The 19,592-nt window shown below is 36.1% G+C and overlaps 1 protein-coding gene across 4 annotated transcripts in view; it reads left to right on the top strand.

The window, feature by feature from the left end:
* Positions 1-18,768, top strand: part of SMCHD1 (structural maintenance of chromosomes flexible hinge domain containing 1) — a 92,414-nt gene extending 73,646 nt beyond the window's left edge. For 2 of the 4 annotated variants that reach the window (XM_039351032.1, XM_039351030.1), the window contains 12 exons: positions 86-238; positions 1,000-1,126; positions 2,008-2,127; positions 4,067-4,152; positions 5,770-5,892; positions 6,945-7,135; positions 10,044-10,147; positions 11,239-11,309; positions 13,324-13,495; positions 14,406-14,564; positions 17,132-17,240; positions 17,746-18,768. In XM_039351032.1, the coding sequence (XP_039206966.1) occupies positions 86-238; positions 1,000-1,126; positions 2,008-2,127; positions 4,067-4,152; positions 5,770-5,892; positions 6,945-7,135; positions 10,044-10,147; positions 11,239-11,309; positions 13,324-13,495; positions 14,406-14,564; positions 17,132-17,240; positions 17,746-17,803 (1,473 nt within the window). In that variant the 3' untranslated portion in view covers positions 17,804-18,768. Of the gene's footprint in view, positions 1-85; positions 239-999; positions 1,127-2,007; positions 2,128-4,066; positions 4,153-5,769; positions 5,893-6,944; positions 7,136-10,043; positions 10,148-11,238; positions 11,310-13,323; positions 13,496-14,405; positions 14,565-17,131; positions 17,241-17,745 lie in introns of those variants that run through there. The other 2 variants (XM_039351031.1, XM_039351034.1) reach the window with 2 other exon arrangements.
* Positions 18,769-19,592: the final 824 nt, after the last annotated feature.

Below are 19,592 nucleotides of genomic sequence, written 5' to 3'. Positions count from 1 at the left end.
GTGGACTTCAACTTCCAGAATTCTACAGCCAGCAATGTATTTTTTAAAAAAATCAATTCTAATTCAAGTGTCTTCTTAATTTAAGGATAAATACAACAACCGTACTGGAAGTGATTTACATGGAAAAATTGTAGCAAAAATTGAAAGTTCAACTGAGAAAGACATTGATATTCCCCTGTTTCAGGGTAAAAAAAGTACAGTTGAATTTTGTTTTCACGGAGGAATTGTTGAAATTAAGGTGAGTCTCCTTAAATAATATTCCAATTAATAGTTTAGGAATGGAAATCAGCAGTCTACTATGTTCACAGGCATATTATTTTCTTAATATTTACCTTTCTTTGCCTAATTTTTCTATAATTTAGAAAATGTTGTAAATGGACATGATTCTATTGCTTAACCACCATTCAGAATTACAGCTGCCTCAGCAAGGGTGCTTTATGACCTGTAAAGACTTTGGGCCATCATAAAATATCAATCACATGACCATATTTTGGGTACTTAGCAACTGGGTCACATTTATGATTGGTTGTAATATCCTGTAATTACAATTCGTGATATTATCTATTTGGAAGAATGGATTTGATTACCGACTGCGTGCTTTGCTGAATGAGTGCCATTGAAAAAGCTTGTAAAAACAGGGCTCATCATCGGATGATTTGTTTTACAACCATAATGATTTAGGATTGGAATTCCAGTCCCTATTAGTCAATGATTACCTATAACAATATTTGGGGTTGTTGGTTTTGTTCTTGTGAATAGTATATATCTGGTTCTGAGAACATTACTTTGAGTTATTTTTAAATTGAGAGGAGTAATAAATTTTTACCTGCTTATTGTTAAAAACATGCTATTAATAACATGTGCTGTTTATTTTGGAAAAACATTTTGCAGTTGTTAGTGTTGAATAAAGGTTAGGGTTTTATATACTAATTAAATGTATAGTCATATTAGGTAAATATGTCTTAAATATATAATGCAAATCACACTGTTCTTTTTCAGGATCTTGTGCTAGCAGAAAAAAGTCCAGGAAGACATAGAACTAAGTATAAGCTTGTATTTGAGCCAGTTATATCTTCTTCGAAACAATATTTGCAATCTTATTATTTACCCTTTATGTTTTGTAATGGTGAGTTTCAATAATTCCAACTTTTTATTTTCTAAAATTTATCTTTTTCCTCTATAATGTTTAAGAAATTATTTCTAAACCAAATGTACAGGTATAGAATATATGAAGCCGGTCTCAATAGTACTATCTATGAGAGGGATCTTGGTGTCCTAGTGGTCAATCACTTAAATATGAGCCAGCAGTGCACTGCAGCCACCAAAAAAGCCAATGCAATTCTAGGCTGCATTAACAGAGGGATAGAATCAAGATCACATGAAGCATTAGTACCATTTTTATAATGCCTTGGTAAGATCACATTTGGAATATTGCATCCAGTTTTGATTGCCTTAATGTAAAAAAGGTGTTGAGACTCTGGAAAAAGTGCAGAGTAGAGCAACAATGATGATCAAGGGGCTGGAGACTAAAACATATGAAGAACAGTTGCAGGAATTGGTTATGTCTAGTCTAGTGAAAAGAAGTTCCCAGGGTGACATGATAGCAGTGTTCCAATATTTGAGGGGTTGCCACAAAGAAGAGGGGGTCAAGCTATTTTCCAAAGCACCAGAAAGCAGGATAGATGGAAACTAATCAAGGAGAGAACTAATTTAGAACTAAGGAGAAGTTTCCTGACAGTGAGAACAATTAACCAGTGGAATAGCTTGCCTTCAGAAGTTGTGGGTGTTCCATCACTGGAGGCTTTTAAGAAGATATTGGACAGCAATTTGCCCAGAATGGTATAGGGTCTCCTGCATGAGCAGGGGGTTAGACTAGAAGACCTCTTTAATCCCTTCCAGTTTTGTTATTCTGTTATTGTATCTTCTTTAGGTTTATCATCATTAGTTAATTCATTGTATGTATGTCTATTATTGAAGGAAAAAATGAATTATTTTTTTCATCTGTAGATTATGAGAGTCAACAGCAAATGGCAATTCTTACAAAAGAGAGAGACAAACTTTCACGGTCAATAAAAACATATAGAGATTGTTTTGACATTAGGAATCAGCTTATTGCTGAAATAAAACGTAAGTACTATAAGGATATTCTATTCATGTACACATAATTTTGCAAGGCAAACAAGCCACATTGTTCTCAAGTAACTGATTTTCATGTTTCATCAATGAACATTTTATGTACAGGTTTTTTATATATTTTTAGTACGACAGAGAAGCTCTAGATACAGCCTTATGTATGTCCCAACACATGCAATATATCTGCTACTTGCAAAGATGATACTATCAGTTTTTGGACAGTCACACAGTTATATGGGAGCTAGGATCACCTACCAAACCAAAATATTGTTGCCCATATCCCATCAACTAGGAAGTATATACAATGTCTTGACAAATTTGGAAAGACTAGGATTTTTAAAGATCAGAAACAATGTATGAATCAATATATGGATGTGGTGGAAGTAAAGAAAGAAATAAATGAATTGTTATACTGAATAATATTTGTAAAAATTACTTGTATTACTGTATGTTTTATACTTATTATCACTTCTATTTTTTTCTTTGCATAAAATTGCTTACTCTGAAATTAGTGTGATGCATATATATAGTTTAATAATTTTATTAAATTATTAATAATTTTAATAATGCTTATGGAAGCTTTTCAAAAATAGGTAACAATCTGAATCAGTTATTTCTTCTGGTGATCCTCCCATATAGAATGTGTTGCAGTAATTAAACTGTGAGGTGACTAGGTCATGAGGGCCTCCAATCTAGGAAATGGCACAACTGGTACACCAGATGGAGTTGAAGGTCTTTCTGGCCATAGCTGACATTTGCTCTTCAAGTAGGAACTGTGAATCCAGGAAGAATTTCAGATTGCATGATAGCCTAGAAAGGGGGAATGCTTTCCCATCCAAGATTAGAGATGGAATATCCCCAGGTCTGTGTGGCTCAAACACTCAGTCTTGGTAGAACTTTATCTGAATTGGTTCCTGCCTATCAAATCTGCACAGCTTCCATTATTTCTTACAAAAAGACAAAAGTTAAACTTTAGCTGCTTTTTCCACGCCAGACCAGAGTAATGAATCCACAGATATTCCATAAGTAAAATATTAAATAATTCCTTTCTTTTTTTCATCCTTATTAATGTACTTCACAAAAGTAAGATCTGTTATGAAGTAATATCAATATAATTATGAAATTTAGATACTATCTAGAATTAGCCAATTTATTATTTTTAAATTTCAAAATGATAATTACTTGAATATGATGAAGTCGGAGTTGGATTAACTGAGGAACCACAGTTGATCCACCCAACTAGGAAAAAGAATTATCAATTGATGGTTTGTAAAATGCAGTGTTGAAAAAACATCTATGGAACATTTCAGAAATGTTCTTAGTGGGAGCATGCAAACTAAAACAATAGAGACACTGACTAACTTCACTTTCAACAAAATAAAGTATCCTTCAGTGCCACAGTAATAATATTCCATCTAAATTTTAGAACTGTTATTAAACACAGTAGCTGCTCTGTGCAATTTATTTGAGCATCTACTAATATAGATAATGGCCAGTTCATCTCATAAGCACACACAAAACAGCTTTTGGGGTAGGGGGAGTAAAATATCTGTTTTTCACAATATATCTGACTGTTATTTTGCCAGCTTATAAATTTCTCCTTCTTAACCTAAGTCTGTTTACATTCTAGTGATTACTTTAAATGCCATTCCTTCATGATGTGCGAAATATTTATCAGGGTCAATTTCCCAACAACATAGGCATCTCATACTGCAGCATACATTAAAGTAGCAAATAAAGAGAAAAAAACATTTAAGTGATGAATTTAGATCTAATAAAAATATGATTAAAATTAATGTTGAAAAAAGCAATAAAATTCCATTTTAAACCTCTGGCTTAAAAATATTATTTTAGTTTTTCTCTGATGCTACTTTCACTAAGCAACAAACTCAACTCAACTTAGTCCAATTTGTTATGCTGATTTATTTTCCAGGCCAAATACAGGAATGTGAAAAAAAGGAGTTACAGCTCAAACATGAATTGAAAACACATCAGATTGACATACCTGAGGCCAATGTGGTATGGTCTTAATTTTCATTCATTTTTAACCATCAGAATTTTCATGTAGGGTAGTTATATCCAAAGAGCTATAATAGGCTTCTTGTTCCTTTATAGAGACAAAGTGCCTGACTTTAATACATGTAGTCCTCGACTGCCCAACACAGTTGTAAGACCTGTCACCCACATTGCTGACCCCATTTTATGACCTTTTTTGCAGCAGTCACATGAATGCCACAGTCATAAAGTGGCCACCACAGTCCTAGTCATAAAACAAACCAATGGTTCGCAATGGGCTGGGTTTGCAAAAAATTGGAAATAATAACAGGTTTTGGCAAAAACGTTATAAAACACGGTAATGTGATAGGGGAGATTGCAATGGCCATAAATGCAAAATGGTTGCCAGGCTCCCAAAGTGCAGGCCTGGTCCTGGGGGAAGGGCCCAGCCATTGGAACTTCAGAATGGGGTCATAACTACTGTCAGGGAGATCCATTGTAACTTTTAACTATCCAACTAAGGAACAACGAAGTTAAGTACTACCTTTACATTATTTAACATGAAAGAACAGTATTTAATAAGAAGTTAATCTGAATATGGAAAGAGCATAATACCTTATCTCTGTTAGGTTGCATATCTGTTGGCCCTTGATACAGTACTGTATCTTTAAAACTAGACTGCTCATCCAAGAGAGTCAGTTTGATTAGTGCTTAAGGCAGAGGTCTTCAAACTTGGCAACTTTAAGACTTGTGGATTTCAACTCCCAGAATTCCTGAGCCAGCCCTGGCTAACTGAGGAATTCTGGGAGTTGAAGTGCACAAGTCTTTAAAGTTGCCAAGTTTGAAGACCCCTGGCTTAAGGTATTAGGCTAGAACCTGGGAGACGTAGTTCTAGTCTCATCATATGCACAAAGCCAATTGGGGTGAGTTTGGGCCACTCACTCTCTCTCAGTCCTAGGAAGCAAGCAGTAACAAACTTGCTAAGAAAACTGCAGGGGCTTGTCCAAACATTTAGCAGAAGTCAGCATTGACCTAAATGCACCAACCCACCTATCAGAACATGTACACTATTTAAATCAGTTTAAAAATAATTGTCAAATATAATGTGGGATTTAGTTTTAGATAAGCATACATAAGATTGCAACTTTCATATTTCAGTGTTAATACTGTAATTTGCTTATATTCCAGGATGAAAGAATTCTTAGATTCATTTACAGATCATAAATAATACCTCATATAATTTGTTTTCATTACACATTTCGTTTTTTTCCAGCTTTTGACTCTTTTTGTTGTAATTCCTTTATCTGATTGAATTTAACACTTTGATTTCATTTTCAGATGTAAAACCAATTTCTAAGAGTAGTTCAAAAAACAAAAGGGAAGTACATTCCCAATCCCATGGCTACCAGTTCATTGATAAAATAATATCAGTGTGAACTATATTTAATATCAATTCCTACTTTTCCAGGCTGTTTTTAGAAACCCCAACGATTTTTACTACTGTCCAGTGGAGGCTTGTTTAAGTAAGATAAAAAGTCATAAAAGCTTTAAATTAATTGTATGTTTGTAAATTGTTTATATGTGTTGTAAAGTACATTTCTATAATAATACATAGTGTTATTCTTCTGTCTTAATTTTTAGCTGCAACATATTGAATCCTTGATAATACGTAAGCAGGCTGAGAAGGAAAATATATTGAAACAACCTAGAAGAATATGCACAGTTGCCATATATCCCAAATGTAATCAGGATATTTTGGGCAAGGTCAGTTTGTTCTCAATTTTCTTTAAAAAAAACCCTATTTTTTTATTACTTTATTTTTCTCTCCTTTTGTTCTGTCCTCACTACACGTTACTCTGTGTGGAGCTTGATATGCAGCTAAACCCACTTATCCTCCAATAAAGCAGACCGTGTGCATAGATCTGAATGCTTTATTGAAAGAACAGGATGGATGAAATTGGAAAAAATAGAAATACATACAATAAGAACCCAAATACAAAATAGGCTGTATTGAGTTGCTGGTGAACATAACAAATAAATAATTTAGATAAATCTAAATCTCATCAGCGATGCTATGTGTATGGAATGTGGGTTTTGTCCTCAGATAAACATTATTGAATATCTTCAGGCTTTATTATCAGTAGTATTAGTAGCAGTAGTAGCAACAGTACTATTTTTCTCAATATTATCAGCTTTAGGGAATCATAATACTTGCCTGCCAATTCTAAATGAAGAATTGCAGAAATGGGCATTATTAACAATATTTTAATTAAGTGTGTTTTAATATGTAATAATACCATCATAGGAGCCAGTTTAGTGGAGGCATCAGGGTAGAAATCATGAGATTAATCTTACTTTAGGTACAAAGCCAGCTGGGTGACTTTGGGCCAGTCATTCTTTCTTAGCCCTAGGAAGCAAGCAATGGCAAAATCTTGCTGAGAAAACTATCGGGGTATCCTGGCAGCTGCACGAGTCATTATTGACTTGAAGGCTCTATGTGTGCTTGTGTGAAAAAGTGATAAGTAAAGCTGTCACTTAAGTAAAAATTGCATAATTATAAATGTGCATAACCAATTCTTTTTACACCTTATTAAATGCAACTTTTTGTTTAAATCAGAAATTTCTTCAGTAAAGGCTTTTGAGATTTCTTTTCTTTTCTTTTTTTAATGTTGGGAGATCTAGCATATAAAATTTAGCCTCAAAACTGGATAGCATAGTCTCCCAAATAGATTAAGCACATGGGAAGGCTAAGTTCTTACTTTTGCACATACAAAATAACCCTTAATTTTTAATTCATTGCTTATGTTTTGTGCAAGATTGCACACTTAGCAGAGATTGAAGACAGTGAAGTAGCAAAGGTGATTTCCTGGCATTTGGCAAGTGATATGGATTGTATAGTCACTTTGACAACAGCTGCTGCACGTTGTATCTTTGATCAGACTCAAGGTGCACAACAAGTGTTGCCTCTTGATTCTATTTATAAGAAGGATTTTCTAGATTGGAACAGGTAAAGTTTTGTTTTCTTCTCCAAATTTAATTAATATTTTACTTCCAAATGTAATAATTATAATTCTAACATCTTTAGATTATTTTATTTAGTTTTTTTTCCTGCTATGGGGATATACAATATTGGACATTATTAATTTGTATTCCTGCACTGAGAATGAGATTGGCTTAAATGATCCCTTCCAATTCTACGATTCTATCAACTCTATCAAGTTTATTTCTTTGCTTAAAACTAGAGCTGAATCAGAAGTGATAAGGAAGGGTGCTAGCTCAGAAATTTATTTCTACTTTTTCAGTCTGTTTTTAGAATGAAAAAAACGATTAAATCTTATTTTAGTAGCATGAACAGTTGTAGCCTAACTCAACTTCTTAACAAAAGTGCAAGATAGATAGTATTTTGCATATTATTCTCCAGTCCAGGTTGACCTCTTAAATATATGTTATTTTGAGTGTAGCAGGAGCCATACTTTCCCTTTTGCAGGTCCTTCATCAAGAAAAAAAAAAAAGAGGAATGTAAAATGAAGGACTTGCTTCTGGGTGCACTACAAGGCTCTTTCAAAGTACATTAAAAAAAACTTGCTTTTAAAATATAAATCCCAGGACAGCTGGGAACAATTTTACCTAAAACACATCATGTTTATACCATGTTTGCACTTTATGACTATATTGCTTAGCGTCAGAAATTCCATTCCTAATTGCTGTTGTAACCTGGGGATTACCTATACATTTCATAATTTTTATAAATTTACATTGAACATTTTATCACATAGGAATTTTGAAAATGAAAACTCTCCTAGTGGAAACCAAATTCCTACTTTTAAAACTCCCTCAAATCTATAAATATAGGTAATCCCCAAGTTACAAACATTCACTTAGCGCACATTTGAAGTTACGTGATAAGTGCCCCCTAATGTTTATGAGCAAGTCTCAAAAGTAAGAATGTTGCAGCACAAATGTTGCAGTTGTTCGCCCTTACAAACGACTGCAACATTCACCCTATTTCCCCCTCCCACAACTGTTTCCCACTCCCATCCTGACGCACCGGAATCACTTGCCTTGCAAAAAAGTTCTGTTTCCTCTCTGCCGCGGTTTCTTTGCCTTTGTGGGAGAGGAGACTCAGCTTGGAAAGGCTTTTTATGCCAAGAGTGAAAGGTTCTGGGGTTGTGATCTCGCGTAATTTCAGCCACCCAGCCGCTTTTGTAGAAAATGGATACCTGAAGTCACACAAGATTACAGCCCCCAGAACATTTCACTCCCAGCGCAAAAAACATTTACAAGCCAATTGTGTCGCTCCCTGTGTCCAGCCAGTTTGCGAATGCTTTTCGCTCCGAGAGTGAAAGGTTCTGAAGGCCATGATATCACATGACTTCAACCACCCATTCTCTGCAAAAGAGGATGGCCACCAGAAACTTCCATTCTCCAAGGGAAAAGTGTTTGCGATGCCTGTTTGCTGCTCCTTCCTGCCCGAACTCCTTAACACCATGGCAGGGACTGTCCACGCCCGCTAAAATCCTTCCACTGGGGACGGAGCTCTTTTGTCACCTCACTCCCATGGCTGGAACCCGGCGAGTCGCCGTGGAATCGGAATTGGCCGGGCGCAGGAACCAATGCTGTCCATGGCCCGGATATGCTGCTCACTCATGTATGCCAGCTTTATTGTTTGAGGGCAGGAATGAAGCCTCGAAAGGGACTTCCCCAAGCAGGGGTGGGTAGACAGGAAATGGCAGGGAGATCTCGGAGACTGTGCCGTCCATCTCACCTCTTGGAAGGGACCCAATGGAATCTCTCTCCATTCCCAGCAGAAGGATTTTAGCAAGCATGTAGCGTCCCTGCCACAGCAGAGGCAGAAAGGAGTTTGTGGGAGAGGAGCAGCAGACAGGTATCACAAACACTTTTCCCCTGGAGAATGGAAGCTTCATTTGCATGCCTGGGGGACACTTTGCCCCACATGCATGCAAACGAAGCAAACACTTTTCCCCCAGAGAATGTAGTCCTGGCAACTATCTTCTTTTGCAGAGAATGGGTAGCTGAAGTCGTGCGACATCACGGCCCCCAGAACCTTTCACTCTAGGCGCAAAAAGCATTTCCAAGAGGACTCTCCCTCAAAGGCAAAGAAACCATAGCAGAGAGGAGAAAGACCTTTGCAAAGTGAGTGGGTCCGGCACGGCAGAATCGGAGTAGGGAAGTATGAGGTATCTCAGTGAGTCAGGGAGGCCTTGGGGGCCTGTTCCATCATTAAGCCTCCCATGGCCTTTCCTACCCTGAAATACCTTAAGTGCACTTAATGATCCGCGCATTTGATTAATGAATGAGTGCGCGAAAGCAGAGAGTGATTGCATTCAAGGGACGTCATTCACTCCTATGAATCCTTGAGTTACGAATGGAATGGTCAGGCTCCATTACATTTGTATCTTAAGGACTACAAATAACTCTAAACTTTCAGTTTCATCTCTGCACAAAATAATTTGTTTATTAATTGATTTTTTTCCCCTGCCTTTATTTTTGGTCAAGACAAAACACTCAAAACAGTGTTTCTACTTCTAATTTCCTTGACAACAACAATCTGTGGGGCAGGTGGGCTTCCCAAAAGTCACCTAACTAGTTTTCATGCCTAAGGAAGGACTAGAACTCATAACCTCCCGGTTTAGCTCAGGACTTTAGCCACTACATCTGAGTAGTTAAATAATAGCTGCTGATTTGTTTTCCTAATGGTGATTTACTTCTGAAAGAATTAATTTATCTTATATTTTGTTTTAAATCCTGTACATGGTAAAGTATATTGTAACATATTTAAAATGCAAATTTATCTTTAGTATGCTAGCAGTCAACACTAATATCTAAATGGTGGCCAAATGTTTTGTATTTATCTGACAAAAGTCAGTAATGAAAGAATATCTCTTTGTTTTAAGCAGACCTTTACCTCATGAAAGAAACTGTTTCAATCCTATTGGAAATCCTGTATTTGCTAGAAACTTGCTAATATTTCCAGAGCACAAGGAGAGTTGCCAAATAGGTAAATATCATAGAAATAATGTTTGTTAGGTTTTTATTTATGAGCTCAAGGAATTTGTGTGGGTGTCGCTCTTCATTTTATTCCTACAAAACAAGTCTGTGAGGGAGGTTGGGATAAGACTGAATAACTGAGAGTTTCCATGTTTAAATATAGACTTTAATTTGGGTCTCTGTACTTTCAATACCTGACCCGTTATCCCAGGCTGGTAATTGAAAGAGCTTGAAGAAACTGTATCTTTGGAAAGTCTTCTTCTCCATCAAATAATAACGCCATCTGGCTATTAGTAACTGCTACTGAGAAGTTTCTCTTTAGCATTAAATAAATAATTTTTATTTATCCCACCTTTCTTGTAAGAAACTTATTACATTCTCTTCTCCCTTTTCTTTCTTTTTACTTAAGATCTCAAACACAAGTTAGTCTGAAAAACGAAAAACTAACTCTGGCTTACATCAGAGCAGAGCACAACCTTCCTGTTCCCCCTCTAGATTATGTTGCTCTGGACAATGGGCAATTCCTATAAATTTTTCAATATGGAAGTGATTCAAGGTATTTCAGACCAAATAGGCTTCAAATACCTCAAATCCCTTCCAGTTCAGACGATTTACTACCTAATACCACCGAAGTTCCGCTGAAATAGCTTTATTTGTTGAAACATTCCTCTCATAGGGAAGCTTACATATCCCTAATAGCTAGTAGCACCACTTTTACATGTGCTTCTGCATGAAATATTACATAATTTTGCATAGCTGACATCTTGGAATGTAGCAACTAGAGAACAAGGCATAAAATGAGTATACACATGCATGCCTGCCTTGCATTTACATACAAATATTCAGTTTCTGAATACCTATAGTTTATCAAAGGAGTCTCTATCGAATCCAATGCTTATTACTCATAATACAGTTGTTCTTACCCTGGATTATCTTGACAAAATTTCTTTCTAATTTAGAGGTAATTCTGTTAACTATAGCACGATGTTAACATTGTATTCACTATTGATGTTCCACAATAAGTAGGTGTGAATAGAAATACCAGTTTATGTATTGGTTTATGTTCTAAATACTGTATTAATATTTCATATATCTTTACAGTGTTTGAGATGCTCTTGGGTAATACGATTATTATTGACAATTTGGATGCTGCCACTCATTACAGAAAAGAGGTGTGTATTAAAGTTGTAAAGTGCTTTGTTTATTGCTTTTATGCATAAGAGTGACTGAAAACGAAAAAGGGCTCCATTGATATTTTAGTCACAAACTTATAAAGACCTTCTTTCCTAAAGGGCTTGTTTGGTTCTGTGGTGTCCATTTTCTACTAGCTAGTAGATCTTCCTATGATGTACGCTTCCTGTTAAGGTTAAGCTTGTTCTATCCAGACCATCGGGGTGTGAGGGATCAGTAGTTAAAGAGCTTCTTGGCTGGAAAACTGACAGCCCGAGTTTGAGACCTGAGTTCCTGTTGCTTACCTCAGCGCCTGCTCATTTAGCAGTTTGAAAGCATGCAAATGCAAGAAGATAAATAGGTACCACTTTGGTGGGAAGGTAATAGCGTTCTGTGCACCTCAGGGTATAGTCATGCTGGCCACATGATCATGGAAATGCCTTCAGACAATGCTGGTTCTCTCAGCTAAGAAACTAAGATGAGCACCGCTCCCTAGAGTTGGACATGACTGGACAGGGAAACCTTTATCTTTTATCCAGACAATAATAGCCATTAAATACTGAGATAAGACTTCTCCAGGATTACAGTGTACAATTGGGCATCATCAACAAATACACGTTGTCCTTACTGCATGACCACAATGGTGCTGAACTTGGTGTAATGATGGGTCCTTATAGTTGCAACTGTCACAGCGTCCCTGTAACCCCATGATTACCATTTGTGATATTAACTGTCAGCTTCCGAAAAGCAAAATCTGTGGGGAAGCCGGCAAGAGATCACATGGTATGCTATGGCTAAGTGGTTTTGATTAATGAAAGAGCAACTGAGATTATAAATTGACATAGTCATGTGACATTACACTTTAAAAATACATTGCTTAGCAACAGAGTTGCTGGTCCAAATTACCATTGTTAAGCAAGGATTACCTAGATATCAAAAGGGAGACCACTTGACTTTCAGTTCCTATCAAAATTAGGTTTAGACAGAAAAACGCTCATCTGAATTTTAGATATTCTGAAAACAGCCTAATTAAAAATAAATTATTGCAGTAAAATGTGTTCTTTTCAGCACATGTTTTTCATCCAGGTTTTCCCCCAAACGCAAGGTCTGCTTGTTTTGAATCAACCCAGTGTTGAGCTATTTTGTTTTCAGTACAGATAGTACATCTAGGCTTCACTTCCTCAGAAAATTTGAAGAGAAACCTTTATAAACAGTTGGCATAAGGGGAGAAGCAAATTCAAGAATAAAAATAATGTTGAAAAGAATGCAGGATTCATGTTGAAATCCAGGTCCTTTGGATTCTTATCCTCACTGTCAACTATAAGTGCCTTGTGCTTAAACAGACTGGTTGCAATGTGCTATAGGAGAAGGGCCAAGCTTAGGACTGAAGGAATAGGTTTGCCTCTTAGTTAGTTGGAGTGAGATTTCCATATTGTATATAACAAAAAGCTTAGTGTACAAAAAGGATAAGATCATGGAAAAAGAGCTCTAGCCTGCTTCCAATCCGACTTGTCAGAAGCTGAGATTGGAAGGGAAGAAGCGGAAAAGTAGGTGTCTGCACTGTAGAAGTGGGAGGAGGAAGGCAGTTTTTCTTCCCCAAATACCAAAAGTATTAGAAGATGTTCAGGTTATTTATTGTCTTAAAATATAGTCCACAAGCTTGATATTTTGGGTAGGGGTGGGAGGTCGTGCTCATTCTGAGGATTGCAGAATGGGCAGATGCAAAAAAATGCTGGTGGTGATAATGGAGCATGCTTTTGTACCTGTCTTTTAAATCAAACAGGATTTGTATAAAATATATAATAAAGAGTTCATACAGGGCCCAGCAAGTTCATACATAGACCCCTATTTCATTCTATATCATTTATGTAGCAATTAAGATATTCTTTTAAAAAATATATACAGCTTGCATTTGATCTAACAGGATCACAGAAAAAGCTTGCAGAGTTACTTTTCAACAATAAAATACTGAATTTTGATAGTAGATTCTTTCTTTCTTTATATATATATATATAGGTTGTGAAAACGACGCATTGCCCAACTTTATTAACAAGAGAAGGGGACAGAATTCGCAGTAATGGAAAGTTTGGAGGCTTCCAGAATAAAGCCCCTCCTATAGAGAAGCTTCGGGGGATGGTTTTTGGAGCACCTCTGCCACCAGCTTGCAAGGTTATCGACCTACACCTAGGTGCATTCAGAGTTTAATAAATGAAATCAACTATTACATAATATTTTCTTAAGTGTTTCCCTTAAGAATTCAATTGAAATTACTGCTAGATTTTAATTAAATTGATTAACAAGCTATTGCTACTCTTGTTATATATTAAGCCAATGAAATAGAAGTTTTTAGCTGGCTGGATTCCAGTATGAAGCACATTGCAGCTATTAAAAAAAAACAAACCATTATAGAGTAATGTACATTTTATTGTATCATAGGTGAATAAAATTATTTTGATTTTTGCTATGCATTGATGTAGAATAAGAAGTCCACTGCTCTTAATTTAGTAGATTTTTTTTCTACTTTTAGAAAAACATTTTAAGAAAGCAACAAGGATTATATACAATTATTGAAATCTAAAGTTGAAAGGTTTGTCAGGTGCCAGGTCTTAGAAAAGATGTTTTTAAGATTGTTACCTCTCCCTCTCCCCACCCTGCTCTCTTTCACACATACTCTATAACAGGGGTCTTCAAACTCAGCCCTTCTATGACTCGTGGATTTCAACTCCCAGAATTCCTCAGCCAGCGTGCCTGGTTGAGGAATTCTGGGAGTTGAAGTCTTTGAGTCATAAAAGAGCCAAGTTTGAAGACCCCTGCTCTATAAGATACGGGGTTCCTTCAGGCAGGAATTTCTAGTTTAATTGTATTTAAAGGAGGAAGGGGGAGAATGAATCCCAAGCATCACATGATAGCTCACTGGTAAAAACAGCACTTTCTTACACTGAATTGTACATATTTAGCAAAAAAAATATTCATCAAGCGTTGTTTCATACTTTTATTTAATGACAATGCATAGTGACTTCGCTGTTTCTGCTAATTACTATTACAGATCATAGTGTTGTATTTTATTAACATATAAATCCTTTTTCTTTATATATTAGAACTCCTTCAGGAGTACCGTACAGCAGTTTTCCGACTTAATAAATTAAACACTGACCTTGAAGAACAACTACAATCAATTAATACTTCAGAAATGCGAAGAAAGAAAGAAGAGCTTGCTGACGAGGAAACGAAATTAGCATTAATAGAGCAGAAATTAGGTATGGATGTATTGGCACACGCATATATATTACTAAAAGGCATTTTGGCACACCATATTTTCAAATATAATGGAGTATAAATTTATAAACATAAATAATAAAGTCATGTATAATTAGGCCCCAAGTTTTAATGAATCAAAAGGGACCTTCTATTCATATACAGGTACTCCTCAGCCATTTGTTTGGTGAACGTTCGAAATTGCAACAACACTAAAAAAAATGACTTATAATCATTTTTCACATGGCCGTTGCAGCAAACCCATAGTCACATGATCAGAATTCAGGTACTTGGCAGTTGGCATGTATTTATGACAGATGCAGTGTCCCAGGGTCACACGATCCTCTTTTGTGACCGTCTGACAAGCAAAGTCAATGGGAAAGCCAGATTCAATAAACAACCGTGTTACCAACTTAACAACTGCAGCGATTCACTTAACAACTGTGGCAAGAAATGTCATAAAATGGAGCAAAACTCACTTACCTGGTTTCTTTAGCAATAGAAATTTTGGGCTGAATTGTGGTTGTAAGTTGAAGACTTCCTGTCCTAGATAAGAGAGCATTGCAGGTAGTTCTCAACCTACAACCATTCATTCAACAACTGTTCAAAGTTAACAGTGGTGTTGAACAACTAATCCTTCAAGTTCTGGCTGTCCATGGTCACATGGTCATGATTTGGATACTTGGCAACCAGTTTGCACTTATCACTAGTTGTAGCATCCCACAATCATGAGAACATCATTTGCAACCCTTCCCTGCTGGCTTTCCTAGAAAGTAATGGGGTAAGTCTTCCCAACTTATGCATCCTTCCCAGACACTCTGTGCTGTGCCACCCAGGCCACTTACATACCATCCCCATCTTGCATCATACCTCTTGCACACCCTCTCGCACTTTCCCTGAGCCACACCTCTCACACACTCCCTTGCAGCCTCTTGGACCTGCGCTGCGCCTCCTACACAGCCACTTGCATTCTTCTGAGTCCTTCCACTACACCATTGTGAACCCTCTCCAATCCTCCCTTGCATCCCTGGGCCCCCCCTGGTAGCAGCCATTTACACGTCTACCAGCTTGGGATTTACAATTTATAACTTTGGTTGAGGGAAACCAACAGGAGATTGTTCACCTGATGGCTATGGAATTTGATTAATAATACCAACTGGGACTGCAAGGATTGCGATCACTAAGCAATGCAGTCACATTTAATGACTGAATCAGCAGTGGAAATTCCAGTCCCAATTGCTACCATAAGTCAAGGACTACTTGGAGATATTTGGAGAGGAAGGAAAGCAAGAAAAAACATTTTTTGCCAGTTCCCCTTCTACCTACAGCCATCAGTATCATATTCTAACTTTTGCCAGAGTGTTTTCCCAAGCTTGTGGAAGGGTTTTGAGATTGAGGAGAATAATCAGAAATATGCTTACTGGAACATACAGTTTAATATTTTTGCTCCACAAAACTTTGGATCAAAGCCATCGTTCCTCTTTTTTAGCAGTATTAGAAGATAATTATTTTACCATACAATCCATAAAATAGTTTTTGTATTCCAGAAAAATGGGTTTTCAATGCAACAGATTTACTTTAAAATATGTATCTGGATTCGGGTGAAATCAAATATATTGAACTATTATATGTCACGATTTCATAGTCATTTGTATATGTACAGTTAACCTGGAAACAAATGAACTGCAGAAAAGGGTAGTATAATTTTTCTATTAAATTGTTATAAAGAAAAATACAGTAACCCTCCATTGTGTCTCTGAAACTGGCAAGATCAAAGGCTACTCATAAAACATTAACAGAAACAGTGTCAGAAAACCTTACTAGGCAAGATAGAGAAGCATGGCATATGGAACCCAGGCCTGCCGGAGATGGGAATTCAGAAGGCTGATTGGAATTTAGAGGGCAGAGTTCAGTTCTCTTCCTCATGCAGTCTGGAAGACAGTGCCTTGGGCCTAAGCCTTGTTTCAATTTCTACAATTCACCATGCTATTTATTTACACTCAAGAGATAGCGGTTTGAAAACAATTGTTAAGTGAATACTTCCTGACAGTGTAATGCCTGTAGGTCAGTGTTTCCCAAACTTGACAATTTTAAGGCATGTGGACTTCAATTCTCAGAATTCCACAGCCAGCAATGCTGGCTGTGGAATTCTGGGAGTTGAAGTCCACATGCCTTAAAATTGTCAAATTTGGGAAACACTGCTGTAGGTGATCCAGTGGAGTGCCTGCAATTCCCACCTTATATCTTTTCTTTATTGGAAAGGAAAGTATGCAGAATGATCATTTGAATAGGAAGGGAGAAAGCTGAATGGGTCAGCTTGGGCACAGGAGTTAGAGATAAATGTAAAGGATTGATTATATGAAGGGGTGTTTTCCAAGCCAGTTTCACGTAAATATATACAGTACCACCTTTTAGCATCAAGTAGAGTTGTAAATAATCAGGTATTTTTGAATATGCAGAACTTTATACACACTATTTTATTTGTTCTTGAACTGCCTGTCTCCTTCAGATACTTGCAGCTATGTAGTATCATACATTCTAAAATTAAAAGTAAGATTTATCTACATAGGTATGACCTCAAGTCAGTACAGCAGATCATCACCCCCCTCAGAAGAGCTTGATTTGTCCAAAGCTCCAAGCCATTCAAAAACAGGAAGAGAAACAAAACGTTCATACAGGTTTGTCTATCAGGTCTGGGGGGTGGAAAGCAGGCCCAATGCCTGCGGGGATCCAGTGGAGGGAATGGGGGGAAGAGGCAGGGGAGCTGCACTTACAGCATTTGGCTGTAAGGGCAAACAATTGAGGTGAGTGCTGCAGGGGCCAGAACTTTGGGACTGAGTCACAAGCAGCTTTTGGGGAGAGTCCACTGTAACTTCAAAAGGCTGCTAAGACTAATAAGATTAATAATATGTAATGAATCCATGTGAAGTGTTAATTTTACTTATTTTAAAAAATAAAATCCTGTGTACTTTATTATTTATTTTTCCTCCTTTACAAAATGCTGAATTTGATCAATGTCATTTGCAGATTAAACCTGAAAGATATATTTGTTCATCATAGTTATTGGCATAAATGATATGCATTTATGATTTACAAACTATATTCCTATTATAAAAAGCATACATAATATTCTAAATTTAAATTATTAATAATATTTAAACTAATTTATTCATATAATCATAGTTCAAAAGAATCGGATTCAGCTCCTCCTATGAAGAAAAGAATAGGAAACAGCAACTAATGAATTCTCTCCAAAGAAAGAAGACATAGATTATATTTGTTAAAATACAATTGTATGTTGAAATGTGTATATTCTACAAATATATGTTATTCATTGATATTTTTATATTCATAAAAGAAATGTTATTAATAAGAGTTGACTTATTTTTTAACAGAATAACTTTATTTTTGTTGTTTATCAGTCTATAATATATATAACATATTATATGTTATGGAAATATAACAATGCTTCTGTTACATATGAACATTTTCAAATTTGACAATAAAAGTTTGGAATGACAACCATTCTCCTAGTACAATATAAGTAAATTAATCAATGTGTAACAAATTGTCATTTTTAACAATAGTGATTCATAAACATGAATGATATTTATTAACTGAAAAAGCATAATATTATTGAATATAATAATACCCTTCCATGCAAAGCTTCTAAATACTTTTCCTGTTTGTAGAGTATAGCTGAAATAAGATTATGTGTGCAATTAAGATTGAGAAGTTGATGTTATATCCTTACTGATTGTTTAATACAGTAACAATGAGAGACTCCAGTTAGTGAATACTTCTAACCTAATGAAATAATTCTTGAACAGCCTGCAGCATTGCAGGCTAATTCTGCTGACTACTGATTGCCAGCAGTTCAGCAGTTTTATTCTCATCAGCTCAAGGTTGACTCAGCCCTCCATCCTTCTGAGGTTGGTAAAGTGGCCCAGTATACTGACTCTGAAAACTCCTTAGAGAGGGCTGTAAAGCACTGTGAAGTGGTATAAAAATCTAAGTGCTATTGCTATTGAACTCTGTTCTTCCTCATTTTCTCTATCATCAGCTGTTCAGTGTTATGATAAACAACTTTTTATTATGTAATTAAAGCACTTTATGTTTTTTTAGGATTACAATCCTCATCATTTATACTGATGAGAGAAAAGGCAAAGAAGAAAGATACATTAATAAATATACAGAATACATTAAGTCTGGAATTCCCAAAGTGTTTCTTTGGCAATTGGGGCAACTCAGAAGTACAACTTAGCTTCTACAGGCAAAGCAGACAGCAAAGTTTGGAGTTAATTTTGCAGTGTATCTAATGCTATAGTTCTAGTCTTTCATCAAAACATCCACAAATTGTGGCATTTAAAAAAATACTGTTGAATTTTATTTATTTCTGATTATGGGTGTTATCAAGTGTAAACACAGGATTCAGAAGTTTCTTACTTGTCTCCTAAAGTTAGTGCAGCAAGAGCTGTCCTGTTTGTGGGGAGCCACTCAGAACCATACAGATTGTGGCACCCTATAAATATATAAATCAGTTATCTAGCTATTTAAGGCTTTGATATGAGTCGAGGGAAGAACATCTTTTCCTATTTCCCTTTCTTTGAGGGTATTCTTCTGAAACTAAATATGAACATAAAAATGGGTTAAAAAAATAAATTACATGAGCAGAGAACAAAAATCATGAAAAATTTCCACACAGCTTCTTACATGCTCCCACAAGTGTCCTTTCACTAATTAACAAGTAACTTAATGAGTTGACAACGCTCCCTACAGTTGGCCAATTGGGAAGCCCATACATTGGCACTTCAGTGAGCACCTCACGTGTACCCCCAACTTTGAGATTTACTGTACAGGAAAATGTTATTAGTGTTTCTGAGCTTTTACTGCTGAAATATATTTGTCAAACATCTTACCTTGGAAAGGTCAAATTTAATAATATTTTTAAAACCCTGAATTCTCTTGCATTGCAATTACAATATTATGAAAAAGATTACTGGTTTGACTTTTCAGAAGTTATAATTTTC

The sequence above is a fragment of the Crotalus tigris genome, unplaced genomic scaffold (genome assembly GCF_016545835.1).
Source record: "Crotalus tigris isolate CLP2741 ecotype Arizona unplaced genomic scaffold, ASM1654583v1 scf7180000018368.3068619, whole genome shotgun sequence".
NCBI classification, from domain to species: Eukaryota; Metazoa; Chordata; class Lepidosauria; order Squamata; family Viperidae; genus Crotalus; species Crotalus tigris.
Note: the sequence above shows the minus strand (reverse complement) of the source record. Positions and strands in the feature narration are given on the sequence as shown.